This window comes from Chlorocebus sabaeus, chromosome 16, assembly GCF_047675955.1.
Source record: "Chlorocebus sabaeus isolate Y175 chromosome 16, mChlSab1.0.hap1, whole genome shotgun sequence".
NCBI classification, from domain to species: domain Eukaryota; kingdom Metazoa; phylum Chordata; class Mammalia; order Primates; family Cercopithecidae; genus Chlorocebus; species Chlorocebus sabaeus.
Window position 1 is genome coordinate 4,668,916 of NC_132919.1, and position 13,261 is coordinate 4,682,176.

Consider the following 13,261-nt stretch of genomic DNA (forward strand, 5'->3'; position numbering starts at 1 on the left):
CACTCCCTGTGGGGCTAGCAGAAATGAAGAGGCCACCACCCATCTGCTCTGTGCTTCCTAGTTTACAGAATACTTCTCAGGTTGTCCCATTTAATCCTCACAAGTAGCCCACAAGGCAAGTGGCATCACTTATTTATTTATTTATTTATTTATTTATTTATTTATTTGATTTTTGAGAAAGAGTTTTGCTCTTGTCACACAGGCTGGAGTGCAATGGCACGATCTCAGCTCACTGCAACCTCCACCTTCCAGGTTCAAGTGATCCTCCTGCCTCAGCCTCCTGAGTAGCTGGGATTACAGGTGCCCACCACCATGCCCAGATAATTTTTGTATTTTTAGTAGCGACAGGGTTTCACCATGTTGGCCAGGCTGGTCTCAAACTCCTGACGTCAGGTGATCCACCCACCTCAGCCTCCCAAAGTGCTGGGATTACAGATGTGAGCCACCGTGCCCGGCCACAAGTGGCATCACTTTATACAGATGAGGCAACCGAGACTTAGAGACATAAAGGGGCTTGGCTAAGTTGCAAAGCAGCTATGGAACCAACAGAGAGAGAGGCTGTGGAGCTGTGCAGAAAAAACAGGAAGGCATTAGCCCAGGGTAGTGTGTCCATAGTCCCCACTTGTCCATCACCACATCCTCCCTTCACCTCAGGGCTGCAGCTCCTCCACCTATGCCTCCTCCGGGCCCATATCCTGTGCCCCTCTCCCTTATCATTCTGATCCTGCCAGTTTCTACCACGCCTCTGTCCGACCTTTGCTCCGTGCTCCACGCTTGTTTTCCTCTGGACCTGGGAACCGCTGGCTTACTTTCACTCACTGCCTGCTCTTCGTAACACCTCACCATGTGTACGGGAAAGTGTGCCCGCTGCGTGGGGCTCTCCCTCATCACCCTCTCCCTGGTCTGCATCGTGGCCAATGCCCTCCTGCTGGTGCCTAATGGGGAGACCTCCTGGACCAACACCAACCAACTCAGCTTGCAAGTCTGGCTCATGGGCGGCTTCATCGGCGGAGGCCTGATGGTGAGAAGGCTGGCAGGGGAGCCCGGGCCAGGTGGCTGGGTACCACCTAAGGGGTTCTGAACAGGAGGGACAGGGAGAGAGGAATAAGGACGGGTCCTTGGGAGAGGATGACAATGGCTTGGCGGGGTAGGAGCCCTCTGGAGTCAGTCCTAGAGGAGCCCCAGGGACCCAAGCTAAATATCTGAGAACAGAAAGGACGAGAGCCTCAGTGCTCTAAAGAGCTCCCCTACCGGGTAGGGAGCGTGTCCCACCTGTCCTCCCTGTCCCCACTGTTGAGCGATGCTGGGAAAACCTCACTACAATGGTCGAGGTAGAAGGAGCAGCTGATTGTCAGAGACGTCACCAGGGCAGGATGATAACAGGCATGAGGGTGGGGCGCAGCGAAGTTACTCAGAGCCAGGGACTGACGTCACGGATCAGTCACCCTCCCCTGCCTCCACGTCCCTTCACTCTCACCCCACATTTCTGGAAGCCCAATCTGTGCCAACTGCTGAGGGTAAACTCAGACCCTAGATCAGTATGGCAGGGAGGATGCCCCCAAGTCGTCTTCCGGGAGATGAGAATGTATTTGCCGGGGGTACGGGGTGGGGGTTTTTTTTGTTTGTTTTTGTTTTTAGACAGGGTCTCTATTGCCTGGGCTGGAGTGTGGTGGTGGGAACGTGGCTCACTGTAGCCCCAGCCTCCTGGACCCAAGCAGTCCTCCTACCTCAGCCTCCGAGTAGCTGGAACCACAGGTGGGCATCACCACACCCAGGTAACTTTTTTGAGATGGAGTCTCGCTCTGTCGCCCGGGCTGGAGTGCAGTGGTGCCACATCTCTGCTCACTGCAACCTCTGCCTCCTGGGTTTAAGCATTTCTCCTACCTCAGCCTCCTGAGTAGCTGGGATTACAGGCACGTGCCACCACACCCAGCTAATTTTTGCATTTTCAGTAGAGACGGGGTTTCGCCACGTCGGCCAGGCTGGTCTTGAACTCCTGACTTCAGGTGATCTGCCTGCCTCAGCCTCCCAAAGTGCTGGGATTACAGATGTGAGCCACTGCCCCTAGATTAAATTTTTTGTAGAGACGGAGTATCCCTATGTTGCCCAGACTGGTCTCAAACTCCTGGATTCAAGTGATCCTCCTGCCTCAGCCTCCCAAACTGCTAGAATTATAGATGTGAGCCACCACGCCTGGTCAAGACTAGGATCTGTCAGAAGTGGAGGAAAAGGAGACACAGATGTCCCGAATTTACTAACCCCCATCTTCCAACTCTCCACCCATTTAGGGAAATTTTGAGATGGTCAACCTAGTTTAATATCTTCGTGAGATAAAGACAAAAGATCTACCCAGCACAGTTCCCCACTTCTCAGGACAGCTGGCTAATGACGTTCTCCAGGGGAGAGCTCCCCTTCGTCCCTTTTGCTGGTCACACCTCTATTTGCTGAAAGAGGATACCTCTCCTTTAACCAACAATCCCCTCTTACTCTCTGGTATCTTTTCTTCTACTCCCTCCTCGTGCATGGATTCTTGGCTGCTATTCTCTACTCCATCGCTCTAAATTCAACTCTCTCTGAGAGTCACACTCCTCTCAGGCTGACACACTTAGCCAGTGTCACAGGGTGCTCCCTCTCCAACCTAAACCACTCTGTCTCCCCACACTCCTCTGCCCCATCTAACCAGCTTGCTTCAGCGGAGCTCCCTGAGGCTGCCCTCCCCAAATACGCATTCACAGCTACCTTCCTCCCACCTCTGTGCCCAGAGTCACTCTCAAGAAGCACCACCCGGCTGGGCGCAGTGGCTCACACCTGTAATCCCAGCACTTTGGGAGGCGGAGGCGGGCCAATCACCTGAGGTCAGGAGTTCAACACCAGTCTGGCCAACATGGTGAAACCCTGTCTCTACTAAAAATATATATACAAAAATTAGCCAGGCATTGTGGCAGGTGCCTGTAATCCCAGCAACTCGGGAGACTGAGGCAGGAGAATCGCCTGAACCCGGGAGGCAGAGGTTGCAGTAAGCCGAGATTGCGCCACTGCGCTCCAGCCTGGGCGACAGAGCAAGACTCCATCTCGTAAATAAATAAACAAATAAATAAGCACTGCTCTATACCACAGGGACACAGACAGGTTCCTGCTCTCCCTGAAGCTTGTGTTCCCTTTGGTGAGGCCACCAGTCTCACGGAAGCAAGGCTGGAAGTCCCACAAGGGCAAGCACTGCCTGCTTTGTTGGCTGCTACGTACCCAGTGCTAGACCAGCACCTTGCACTTAACAGACACCAAATTAATAGTCACGGAATGGTAGCATGTGCCTGTAGTCCTAGTTTGGGCCCAGAAATGAAAGGCTCCACTGCACTCCAGCCTGGGCAACAGAGCGAGATCCTGTCTCAAAAAAATAAAAAATAAAAAAGTCATTGAATGAAGTATAGAACTAGGCAAGGCAATTTCAGATGGAAGTAGGTACCATCGGCCAGGTGCAGTGGCTCACGCCTGTAATCCCAGCACTTTGGGAGGCTGAGGCAGGTGGATCACGAGGTCAGGAGTTCACGGCCAGCCTGACCAACATAGAGAAACCCCATCTCTACTAAAAATGCAAAAATTAGCCAGGCATAGTGGTGCATGCCTGTAATCCCAGCTACTCGGGAGGCTGAGTTAGGAGAGTCGCTTGAACCTGGGAGGCGGAGGTTGCAGTGAACCAAGATTACACCATTGTACTCCAGCCTGGGCAACAAGAGTGAAACTCTGTCTCAAAAATAAAAAATAAAAATAAAATACAATGGTGCTGGCATGAAGAGCTCTGAGGCAAAGCAGATGCCACTTTCTATAGGATTTTCAGGGAAGGGCTCTATGAGGTGATGTCTGAACCGAGACCCAGATGACAAGAAGAAGGTGTGCGTGTTGCAGACACTGGGGGCTGGAAGTACAAAGCCTAAGGTGGGAACAAGTTCCACACTTCTGAGGATCAGTCAGTGGCCGGTGAGGTGAGGTGTAATGAGATGAGGTCGAGGAGGGGCAGAGGCGAGGCCTGGAACAGCCCGGAAAGCCACAGTGGAGTCCTTTGAATTTTTATTATAAGTACAACAGAAAACTATTGAAGGACTTTTTGCACTTTTTTTTTTTTCAAGTTTTAAAACTTTTTGTTTAAGTCATACAGACAAGTACCCAGATCCTTAGTACACAGCTCAACAAACTTTTACAGAGTGAGCACATCTGAGCCCAGGTCAAGAAACAGATCATTACCAGAAGCGCAGACATGCCTCTCGCCACACATGAAACCCCAGAATCACCTCACCAACAAGCGTAACCACTATTTTGTCTTCTAACCCCATAGACTAGTTTGGCTTAGTTTGCACTTTGCACAAATGGAATCATAGGGTATGTGTCTGGCTTCTTTTTTTTTTTTTATTTGAGACAGAGTTTTGCTCTTGTTGCCCAGGCTGGAGTGCAGTGGTGCTATCTCAGCTCACTGCAACCTCCGCCTCCCAGGTTCAAACGATTCTCATGCCTCAGCCTCCCAAGTAGCTGGGGTTACAGGCGCCCGCCACCACGCCTGCATAAGAACTACAGAAAACTGGCAGTATCTATTAGCACTGAATATTTGCATGTCTTAAGAATCAGCAGTTTTACTGCTACGTTTTTATCCAACAGAAACGCACACGTATTTGTACCTAAATACCTCTACAGGAATGTTTATAGCAGCATTATTTGCAAAACCACCAAACTGGGAACTATCCAAATGTCCTTCAACAGTAGAATGGGCTGGACACAGTGGCTCATGCCTGTAATCTCAGTAATTTGGGAGTCCGAGGTGGGCGGATCACCTGAGGTCAGGAGTTCAAAACCAGCCTGACCAACATGACGAAACCCCGTCTCTACTAAAAATACAAAAATTAGACGGTCATGGTGGCAGGTGCCTGTAATCTCAGCTACTCAGGAGGCTGAGGCAGGAGAATCATGTGAACCCAGGAGGCGGAGCTTGCAGTGAGCTGAGATTGTGCCACTGTACTCCAGCCTGGGCAACAGAGCGAGACTCCCTCTCAAAAAAAACAAAAAAGAAAAAGAAAAGAAAGACCAAACTGAGGTCACAGAAGTCATCCAGGAGAGATGACAGTGGCTTGGACTAGGCCAGTGGCTATGGAAATAGAGAAATATGAGCCGATTTGGGCTTAAACACAGTGTTTTCTTCTTCATTTATGATGATGACCCTTTTCTTTTCACTAAGAAAGATGGCAAAGACTGAGACAGAGAAGCACATACTACAAAGGGAAGCAAACACTTTAATCAAAAGAGTAAAAATCTCAAATAGGGCCAGGTGTGGTGGCTCGTTCCTGTAAAATCCCAGCACTTTGGCAGGGGGAAGCAGGAGAATCGCTTGAGTCCCGGCATTCAAGACCAGCCTGGGCAACACAGTGAGACTCCATCTCAACAAAAATTTAAAAATTAGCTGGGTCTGGCCAGGCGCGGTGGCTCATGCCTGTAATCCCAGCCCTTTGGGAGGCCGAAGCAAGCTGATCACCTGAGGTCAGGAGTTTGAGACCAGCCTGACCAACATGGAGAAACCCTGTCTCTACTAAAAATACAAAGTTAGCAGGGTGTAGTGGCGCATGCCTGTAATCCCAGCTACTTGGGAGGCTGAGGCAGGAGAATCACCTGAATACGGGAGGCGGAGGTTGCAGCGAGCCGAGATCGTGCCATTGCACTCCAGCCTGGGCAACAAGAGCAAAACTTCGTCTCACAAAAAAAAAAAGAAAAGAAAAGAAAAGAAAAAATTAGCTGAGTATGGTGGTACAGCCTGTAATCCCAGCTACTCGAAGGCTAAAGTGGGAGGGTCACTTGAGCCCAGGAGGTCGAGGCTTCATGAGCCGTGATCATGCCACTGTACTCCAGTCTGGGCAAAAATGTGAGACCCTCTCCCAAAAAAACAAAAACATAAACAAAAACCTCAGATAAGTAGATCATTCAAAATTGGTAAGTCCAAAAGGCAGTTCTAGGTGTGTTTGGATCCACAAGCCTCCGGTTAGTGACCTAACCAGGGAGGCTAAGCAAAGGTGTCAGCAGGGTCCTGGCCCTGCCATGAGATAGGAAGAGGAGAGAACGGGTGTTTCTCTGAGGTTGCTGGGGATGATCTAATAGAACTGAAACTCTCAGACCAAGGGCTAAATCTAGCAAAAGTGCTAGACCATTCATTCACTAGCACTCTTCCATACTCTACCATAATCCCAATTCACCAGACACTCCAACACCCTATCCCATCCTGCTGCTGAGGGAACTTATAACTATTGAGTTACTCTGAGCCAGTCTTTTTTTTTTTTTTTTTTGAGACAGAGTTTTACTCTTATTGCCCAGGTTGGAGTGCAATGGCACAATCTCAGCTCACCACAATCTCCACCTCCTGGGTTCAAGCAATTCTCCTGCCTCAGCCTCCCGAGTAGCTGGGATTACAGGCATGCACCACCATGCCCAGCTAATTTTGTATTTTTAGCAGAGACAGGCTTTCTTCATGTTGGTCAGGCTGGTCTCGAACTCCCGACCTCAGGTAATCCACCCGCCTCAGCCTCTCAGCGTGCTGGGATTTCAGGCATGAACCACCGCGCCCGGCCTCTGAGCCAATCTTGACACCAAGTCAGTTTGTTCTCCCATTCAATCCTGAGAACAGACCTGTAAGGTAGATCTTCCAGACCTATCTTACACAGGGCAAAACTGAGACCTTGAGAGATGAATCAATTCATAGCATGTGAAGTGGTCTCCCTGACTGCCATTCAGTAGCGCACCTACTATGTGCCAAGATTGGGGAAAATAATGATATTGGGCCCTACCCTGCAGAGGCCACAATCTGGACAGAGATAAAGTAGGCACGCAAACAAGGATAAAGTAAGGTGAAGCCCAGCAGCGCTCCAGGAGAAGTAGAGATAAGGTCTTCTACAGTCCAAAGGGCTGAAGGCATCACAGGAAGCTTCCTGAAGGAGGTAGGCACTGATGCAAGTCAGGCCTGGAGGATCTGGGCAAACGCACTATAACAATGACTCTTGTCCCACAGGTACTGTGCCCGGGAATTGCAGCTGTTCGGGCAGGGGGCAAGGGCTGCTGTGGTGCTGGGTGCTGTGGAAATCGCTGCAGGGTAAGATCCAAATTAAGAAGGAATTCAGGGCTAGGGGTGGTGTCTCATGCCTGTAATCCCAACACTTTAGCAGGCTGAGGTGGGAGTATGGCTTGAGCCAGAAATTCTAGACCAGCCTAGGCAACAAGGCAAGACCCCTATCTCTACTAACAGTACAAAAATTAGCCGGGTGTGGTGGTGAGAACCTGCAATCTTGGCTACTCAGGAGGCTGAGGCCGGAGGGCCGCTTGAGCCCAGGAGGTCAAGGCTGTAGTAAGCAGTGATCTAAAAAAAAAAAAAAAGAAGAAGAAGAAGAAGAGAAAAGATGCAGAAATTAGCCAGGCGTGGTGGCAGGCACCTGTAATCCCAGCTACTCAGGAGGCCGAGGCAGGAAAATCACTTGAACCCGGGAGGCAGAGGTTGCGGTGGGCCGATATCACACCATTTTACTCCAGCCTGGGCAACAAGAGCGAAATTCTGTTTCAAAAAAAAGAAAGAAAGAAAGAAAGAAGATACAGAAATTAGCCAGGTGTGGTGGCGGGCGCCCGTAATCCCAGCTACTGGGGAGGCTGAGGCAGGAGAACAGCTTGAACAAGGGAGGTGGAGGTTGCAGTGAGCCAAGATCACACCACTGCACTCCAACCTGGGCAACAGAGTGAGACTCCATCTCAAAAAAAAAAAAAAAAAGAAAAGAAATCTGGACTCAGTTTCTGCACCTGTCCTAGCATAACCACAGCAGCACTCTCTGGAATTCCTAGCTACACAAGCTCCTCTGCAGACTCCCAGGCTCCACCCCACCCCTCCCTGGCACCCACAAATCTCAGATCTCAATGATCCTGAGGGGTAGGTGGGTGAGGGGGACAGGGGAGAACTACAACCCCAGTGAACCTCGGCGGCCGCTGGCTTTCGGGTTAGCCTAACTGCAAGCCCCAGGTTTGACGGGAAATGTATTTTAAACCTGACTCAAGGTTGGGCACAATGTCTCACACCTGTAATCCCAGCACTTTGGGAGGCCAAGGCAGGCAGATCGCCTGAGACCAGGAGTTCCAGACCAGCCTGGCCAACAGTGAAACCCCATCTCTACTAAAATATAAAAATTAGCTGGGCGTGGTGGCAGGTGCCTGTAATCCTAGCTACTTGGGAGACTGAAAGAACAAGAATGGCTTGAACTAGGGAGGCAGAAGCTGCAGTGAACCAAGATCGCGCCACTGCACTCCAGCCTGGGTGACAGATCAAGCCTCTGTCTAAAATAAATAAACGAATATAAAATAAAATAAAAAATACATTTGTTTTTAGAGATGGAGTTTCGCTCTTGCTGCCCAGGCTGGAATGCAATGGCACGATCTCGGCTCCCTGCAACCTCCACCTCCCAGGTTCAAGCGATTCTCCTGCCTTAGCCTCCGGCATGTGCTACCACGCCCGGTTAATTTTTGTATTTTGAGTAAAGACAGGGTTTCTCCGTGTTTGCCAGGCTGGTCTTGAACTCTCGACCTCAGGTGATCTGCCCGCCTCAGCCTCCCAAAGTGCTGGGATTACAGGCGTGAGCCACCGCGCCCGGCATTAAAAAATACATTTTAACAACCTGACTGGAGCAGATTTCAATAATGCGTGGGGGCTGGCGCGGAGCGTCGTCACCCACAGGTGAGGAGACTGGGCCTTACTGCCCCTTGCACACCACATCCAGATGCTGCGCTCGGTCTTCTCCTCGGCGTTCGGGGTGCTTGGTGCCATCTACTGCCTCTCGGTGTCTGGAGCCGGGCTCCGAAATGGACCCAGATGCTTAATGAACGGCAAGTGGGACTACCACTTCCAAGACACCGCGTAAGGTTTAGCCTGTATTCGTGTCCTGCATTCTCTGCCTCTTCCCTCCCGCCCTTCCCCGGTGGACTGGGACACCTGGGCGGGACTCGACCTTCGAGAGCACTCGCTCCACGTGGGTTACCTGGGCCTTTGCAAATCCCCTGGGACGTATTCTTGGAGGCGGGGGTGGCGCACGCGCACTCCGCCTTCTCCCATGTGATCTTACCCCTCCCACAGGGGCGCTTACTTGCTCAACGGCACTTTGTGGGATCGGTGCGAGGCGCCCCCTCGCGTGGTCCCCTGGAATGTGACGCTCTTCTCTCTGCTGGTGGCCGCCTCGTGCCTGGAGATAGTACTGTGTGGGATCCAGCTGGTGAACGCGACCATTGGTGTCTTCTGTGGCGATTGCAGGAAAAAACAGGTGAAATGGCGTGCGGTGGAGTTGTAGAGGGAACCTGCCTGGTCCTGGCTGCGTTCTCACCTTCTCTTTTCCGCAGGACGCCACTCACTGAGGCTCCACTGACCGCCCGGTTACACCTGCTCCCTCCTGGATGCCTGCCTGGCTCTCTCACTCCCTGGCTCGCTAGAATAAACTGCTTTGAGCTCTCTTCCCTGTCTCAGACTGTGCCTTCTGTTAGAAGAAATGTACAAGAGGCTACAGGTACACCTGGGCTTTGGGGCGCCTGCACCCCGCTTGTACTTTCTTAACAAATAGATACTGAGCTATTTGGTTGCGCTGAAATAACGATGGTAAACAAGGCAGACAAGTTTTGTTCTCTCAAAGAACTTGGCATTCCAAGGGTGGAAGATAGGCAATTTTTAAAAGAAGCAAAAAATTATTTCAATAGGTAATAAGCACTTTTTTTTTAGTCAGAGTCTTGCTGTCACTCAGGCTGGAAAGCAGTGGCATGGTCTTGGCTCACTGCATCCTCCACCTCCTGGGCTCAAGCAATCCTCCTGTCTCAGACTCCCGAGTAGCTGGGACCATAGACATATGCCACCATGCCTTGCTAATTTTTTTGTAGAGACCAGGTTTTGCAATGTTGTCTCGAACTCCTAAGCAAAAGTAATCCTCCCACTTCTGCCTCCCAAAGTATTGGGATTACAGGCATGAGCCACCGTGTGCAGCTAATAAGCACTTTTTAAAAGCATGTTGGTAATGGGATTGATATTAACTTATGAAGAGACTCTCTTTTATGATAGGGAAAATTTGAGAAAATGAAATTTGAGCTAAGATCAGGAGGGCTTGCTAACCATCTGGATATTTGGGGGATTATAGGCAGAGAGAAGAGCAAGGACAAAGATCCTAAACAGGGATCAGTTTTGTAGGAGAAAATAATGACAACTATGGAAAAGACACTGTAATCTCTTAAACTCTAGAAAATGGCATTGTAAAGCCGTTGTGGCCTTGTCACCTCCTAATTTGGTAGAATTTTTTTTTTTTTTTTTTTTTTTTTTTTGAGACAAGGTCTCACTTTGTCACTCAGGCTGGAGTGCAGTGGCATGATCTCGGCTCATTGCAGCCTCAACATCCTGGACTAAAGCGATCCTCCTTCCTCTGCCTCCTGAGTAGCTGGGGCTACAGGTGCACACCACCATACCCCTGCTAATTTTTGTCCTTTTTGTAGAGAGGAGGTTTTGCCACGTTGCCCAGGCTGGTCTCCAATTCCTGAGTTTAAGCAGTCCACCAGCCTCAGCCTCCCAGAGTGCTGAGATTACAGCCATGAGCCACCACATCTGGCCATAATTTGGTAGATTTTTCTTAATCTTAGGTCACCGGTTCAGAAAGGAGACAACCTCAGCACCTAATGGAGGCAGGGTGTGCAGATACTCTCAGAAAGCCAGACTTCCTGGCCAGCACCATGTTGCAAGCCTGTAATCCCAACGCTTTGGGAGGCTGAAGCTGGTGGATCACTAGAGGTCAGGAGCTTGGGACCAGCCTGGCCAACATGGGGAAACCCCACCTCTACTAAAAATACAAAATGAGCTGGGCGTGGTGGTGGGTACCTATAGTCCCAGCTACTCAGGAGGCTGAGGCAGAAGAATCGCTTGAACCCTGGAGATGGAAATTGCAGTGAGCCAAGATCATACCACTGCACTCCAGCCTGAGCGACAGAGCGAGACTCCTAAAAAAAACAAAAACAAAAACAAGCCAGACTTCCATTAGTTGTCTGAAATGTATGTGTTTAAGTGCGTTTTTCTCGAGTCCATAACTTTTGGCAATCTACCATGGACCCCTGAGACCAAACCCAAATGTATGCCTCCCCCAATGCCAGGTTAGGAGGGGAAAAGGAGACTCAGTTCCCCATCCCTTAAACAGGCGCGACCAGCCTGGTGCCGTGGTTCACGCCTGTAATCCCAGCACTTTGGGAAGCCGAGGCGGGTGGATCATGAGGTCAGGAGATCGAGACCATCCTGGCTAACACGGTGATATCCCGTCTCTACTAAAAATACAAAAAACAAACAAACAAACAAAAATAGCCAGGCGCTGTGGCGGGCGCCTGTAGTCCCAGCTACTCCAGAGGCTGAGGCAGGAATGGCATGAACCCGGGAGGCGGAGCTTGCAGTGAGCGCAGATCGCGCCACCGCACTCCAGCCTGGGCGACAGCGAAATGAAATGAAATGAAATGAAATAAACAAGCGAGACCAAAGTCAATTCGGAGAAGCTTTAATAGCAGGAAGTGCGACTAGCCTCCTGGCCCGGGAGAGAGCGGCGGCGGCGGCGGCCCCGTTCAATTGAGGCAGCAGAATAAGCGCACGTCGTTCAGCGCAGTGTCATCGCTGAAGCCTCTAGGTCCCTGGATCTTGGTCTGCAGGCCACACACGCCCTTGGGGCAAGGGTCACTCCAGTCTCCAAAGTCTCCCCAGCGCAGCCCAGGCCCCTGCAGTTCCTCGCCGTCCGAACAGCGGAAGCGCACGTTGTTCGCTGCTGTGTTGTCACCGAGGGTCGTGGGTGCCTCCACGCGAAGCGAGAAAGCCACTAGGTAGGCGCCGCCGCGACACCACAGCGGCTCGCTCCATTCGCCCCAGCTGCAAGGGAAAGGGAGATGCGTTGCCTCTGCCGGCGCCCCCATTCACCAAGCCCTTGAGACTTTCCAAGCCAAGTGCTGTGTCTGACCTGGTGGGCTGGGTGCTCCCTGACAGAAGGGGAGTCTTCCATCCATCCCTTGCCCCCTCCCCACCCCCGTCTATACTGCCCCGTAGCTCTGCAGGAGCCAGCCTGCCTGCAGCGACGGAGTATGTAATAGAGGGTAAGGGACATACCATCACCCCAAGGGATCCTAGACCCCTGTGCCCCACCTTCCAGACTGGGACTCCACCACTTGCGTGTTGCCTAGGACGCTCCCGCGCTCGCAGTGCAGCCTGATCCCATTCAGTGCAGTGTCATCGCCAAGAATGCCTTGGGGAGGCTCCACCTGGGTATGATGAGAAGAGCAAGGGCGAGTCACCGAATTATCATCCTTGGCTGGATGGTCCTACGCATCTCCATCCTCTCCAGGACCTAAGCCTGAGCCCCAACCTTGAGCGAGAACCCGCTGGCAAAGAATCCATCAGGACACATCTCAGGCGAGGCCCAGTCGCCCCAGGGACCCCCGTTGGTCACTTGGATGACCGCGGCGTAGTCGTTCCAGCCATCTGCCTGTGCACATGTGAAACACGTCGCCTGCAGAAGCAGCAGCGGCAGCAGCTTGGCTCCCCTCCCTGGCTCCATCCTGCAGCTGTGAATCAGGCCTCCTAAGCAGATTTATATCAGTTTGGCCCCTGTGAGGGCTCCGATTGCGGAAGGGCCTCCCAGATTAAGTGAAACCCAAAACTAAACCACTCCCGGAACCCTATTTCCTGCTGCCTGAGGCAGAGGCTCCCAGAGCAAGGGGAGGAGGGGCAGTGAGAGAGGGTGAATTGAAATAACCATCACCTATTGAACATTTACCACAGGCTACAAATTATGGTTAGTGCTTTGCAGTGTTTTATTTAACCCTCACAACAATTTTTAGGAGTTGAGAATTATCCTTCCTCTTTTGTAGAACAGGGAACTGGCTCAAAAATGGCAAGCATCTTGCCTTAGGTTTACAGCCAAGCAAGCTGGCAAACATTCCAGCAGGGAGAGCGGAGACAGAGTGGAGACCAGGGCCAGGGATGGAAGTGACCTCCCAGGAGTCCCACCAGGGACAGGATGGGTCAAGGGCAACCCAGAGACCTCCAGGATGTGAGGGGACGTCAAAGTGAGGATAAGACAAGAATCCTCGAACTGGAGAAGCTGAGAAATTTCCTGTCAGCTTAGAAGTCTCCTCCTCCTCTGACAGGTCTTCTGAGAGATCAGGGCCCTAACACCTTGAGAATCTGGGACACCCCTCCCCATCTTAA

At 51.4% G+C, this 13,261-nt stretch overlaps 2 protein-coding genes across 2 annotated transcripts; one reads left to right on the forward strand and one right to left on the reverse strand.

Annotated features, from left to right (window-relative positions):
* Nucleotides 1-512: 512 nt before the first annotated feature.
* TM4SF5 (transmembrane 4 L six family member 5) lies at nt 513-9,560 on the forward strand. The gene is made up of 5 exons (XM_008009950.3): nt 513-1,021; nt 7,037-7,117; nt 8,781-8,917; nt 9,134-9,317; nt 9,394-9,560. The coding sequence occupies exons 1-5, from the start codon at nt 845-847 to the stop codon at nt 9,406-9,408; spliced, it is 594 nt and encodes a 197-aa protein (XP_008008141.1). The 5' UTR covers nt 513-844; the 3' UTR covers nt 9,409-9,560.
* Nucleotides 9,561-11,548: 1,988 nt separating this feature from the next.
* VMO1 (vitelline membrane outer layer 1 homolog) lies at nt 11,549-12,696 on the reverse strand. Its single transcript, XM_008009951.3, has 3 exons — nt 12,417-12,696; nt 12,197-12,312; nt 11,549-11,926 (listed from the first exon to the last, which is right to left on the reverse strand). Exons 1-3 carry the CDS (start codon nt 12,606-12,608, stop codon nt 11,629-11,631), a joined length of 606 nt encoding a protein of 201 aa, XP_008008142.1. The 5' UTR covers nt 12,609-12,696; the 3' UTR covers nt 11,549-11,628.
* Between the last annotated feature and the right edge of the window lie 565 nt (nt 12,697-13,261).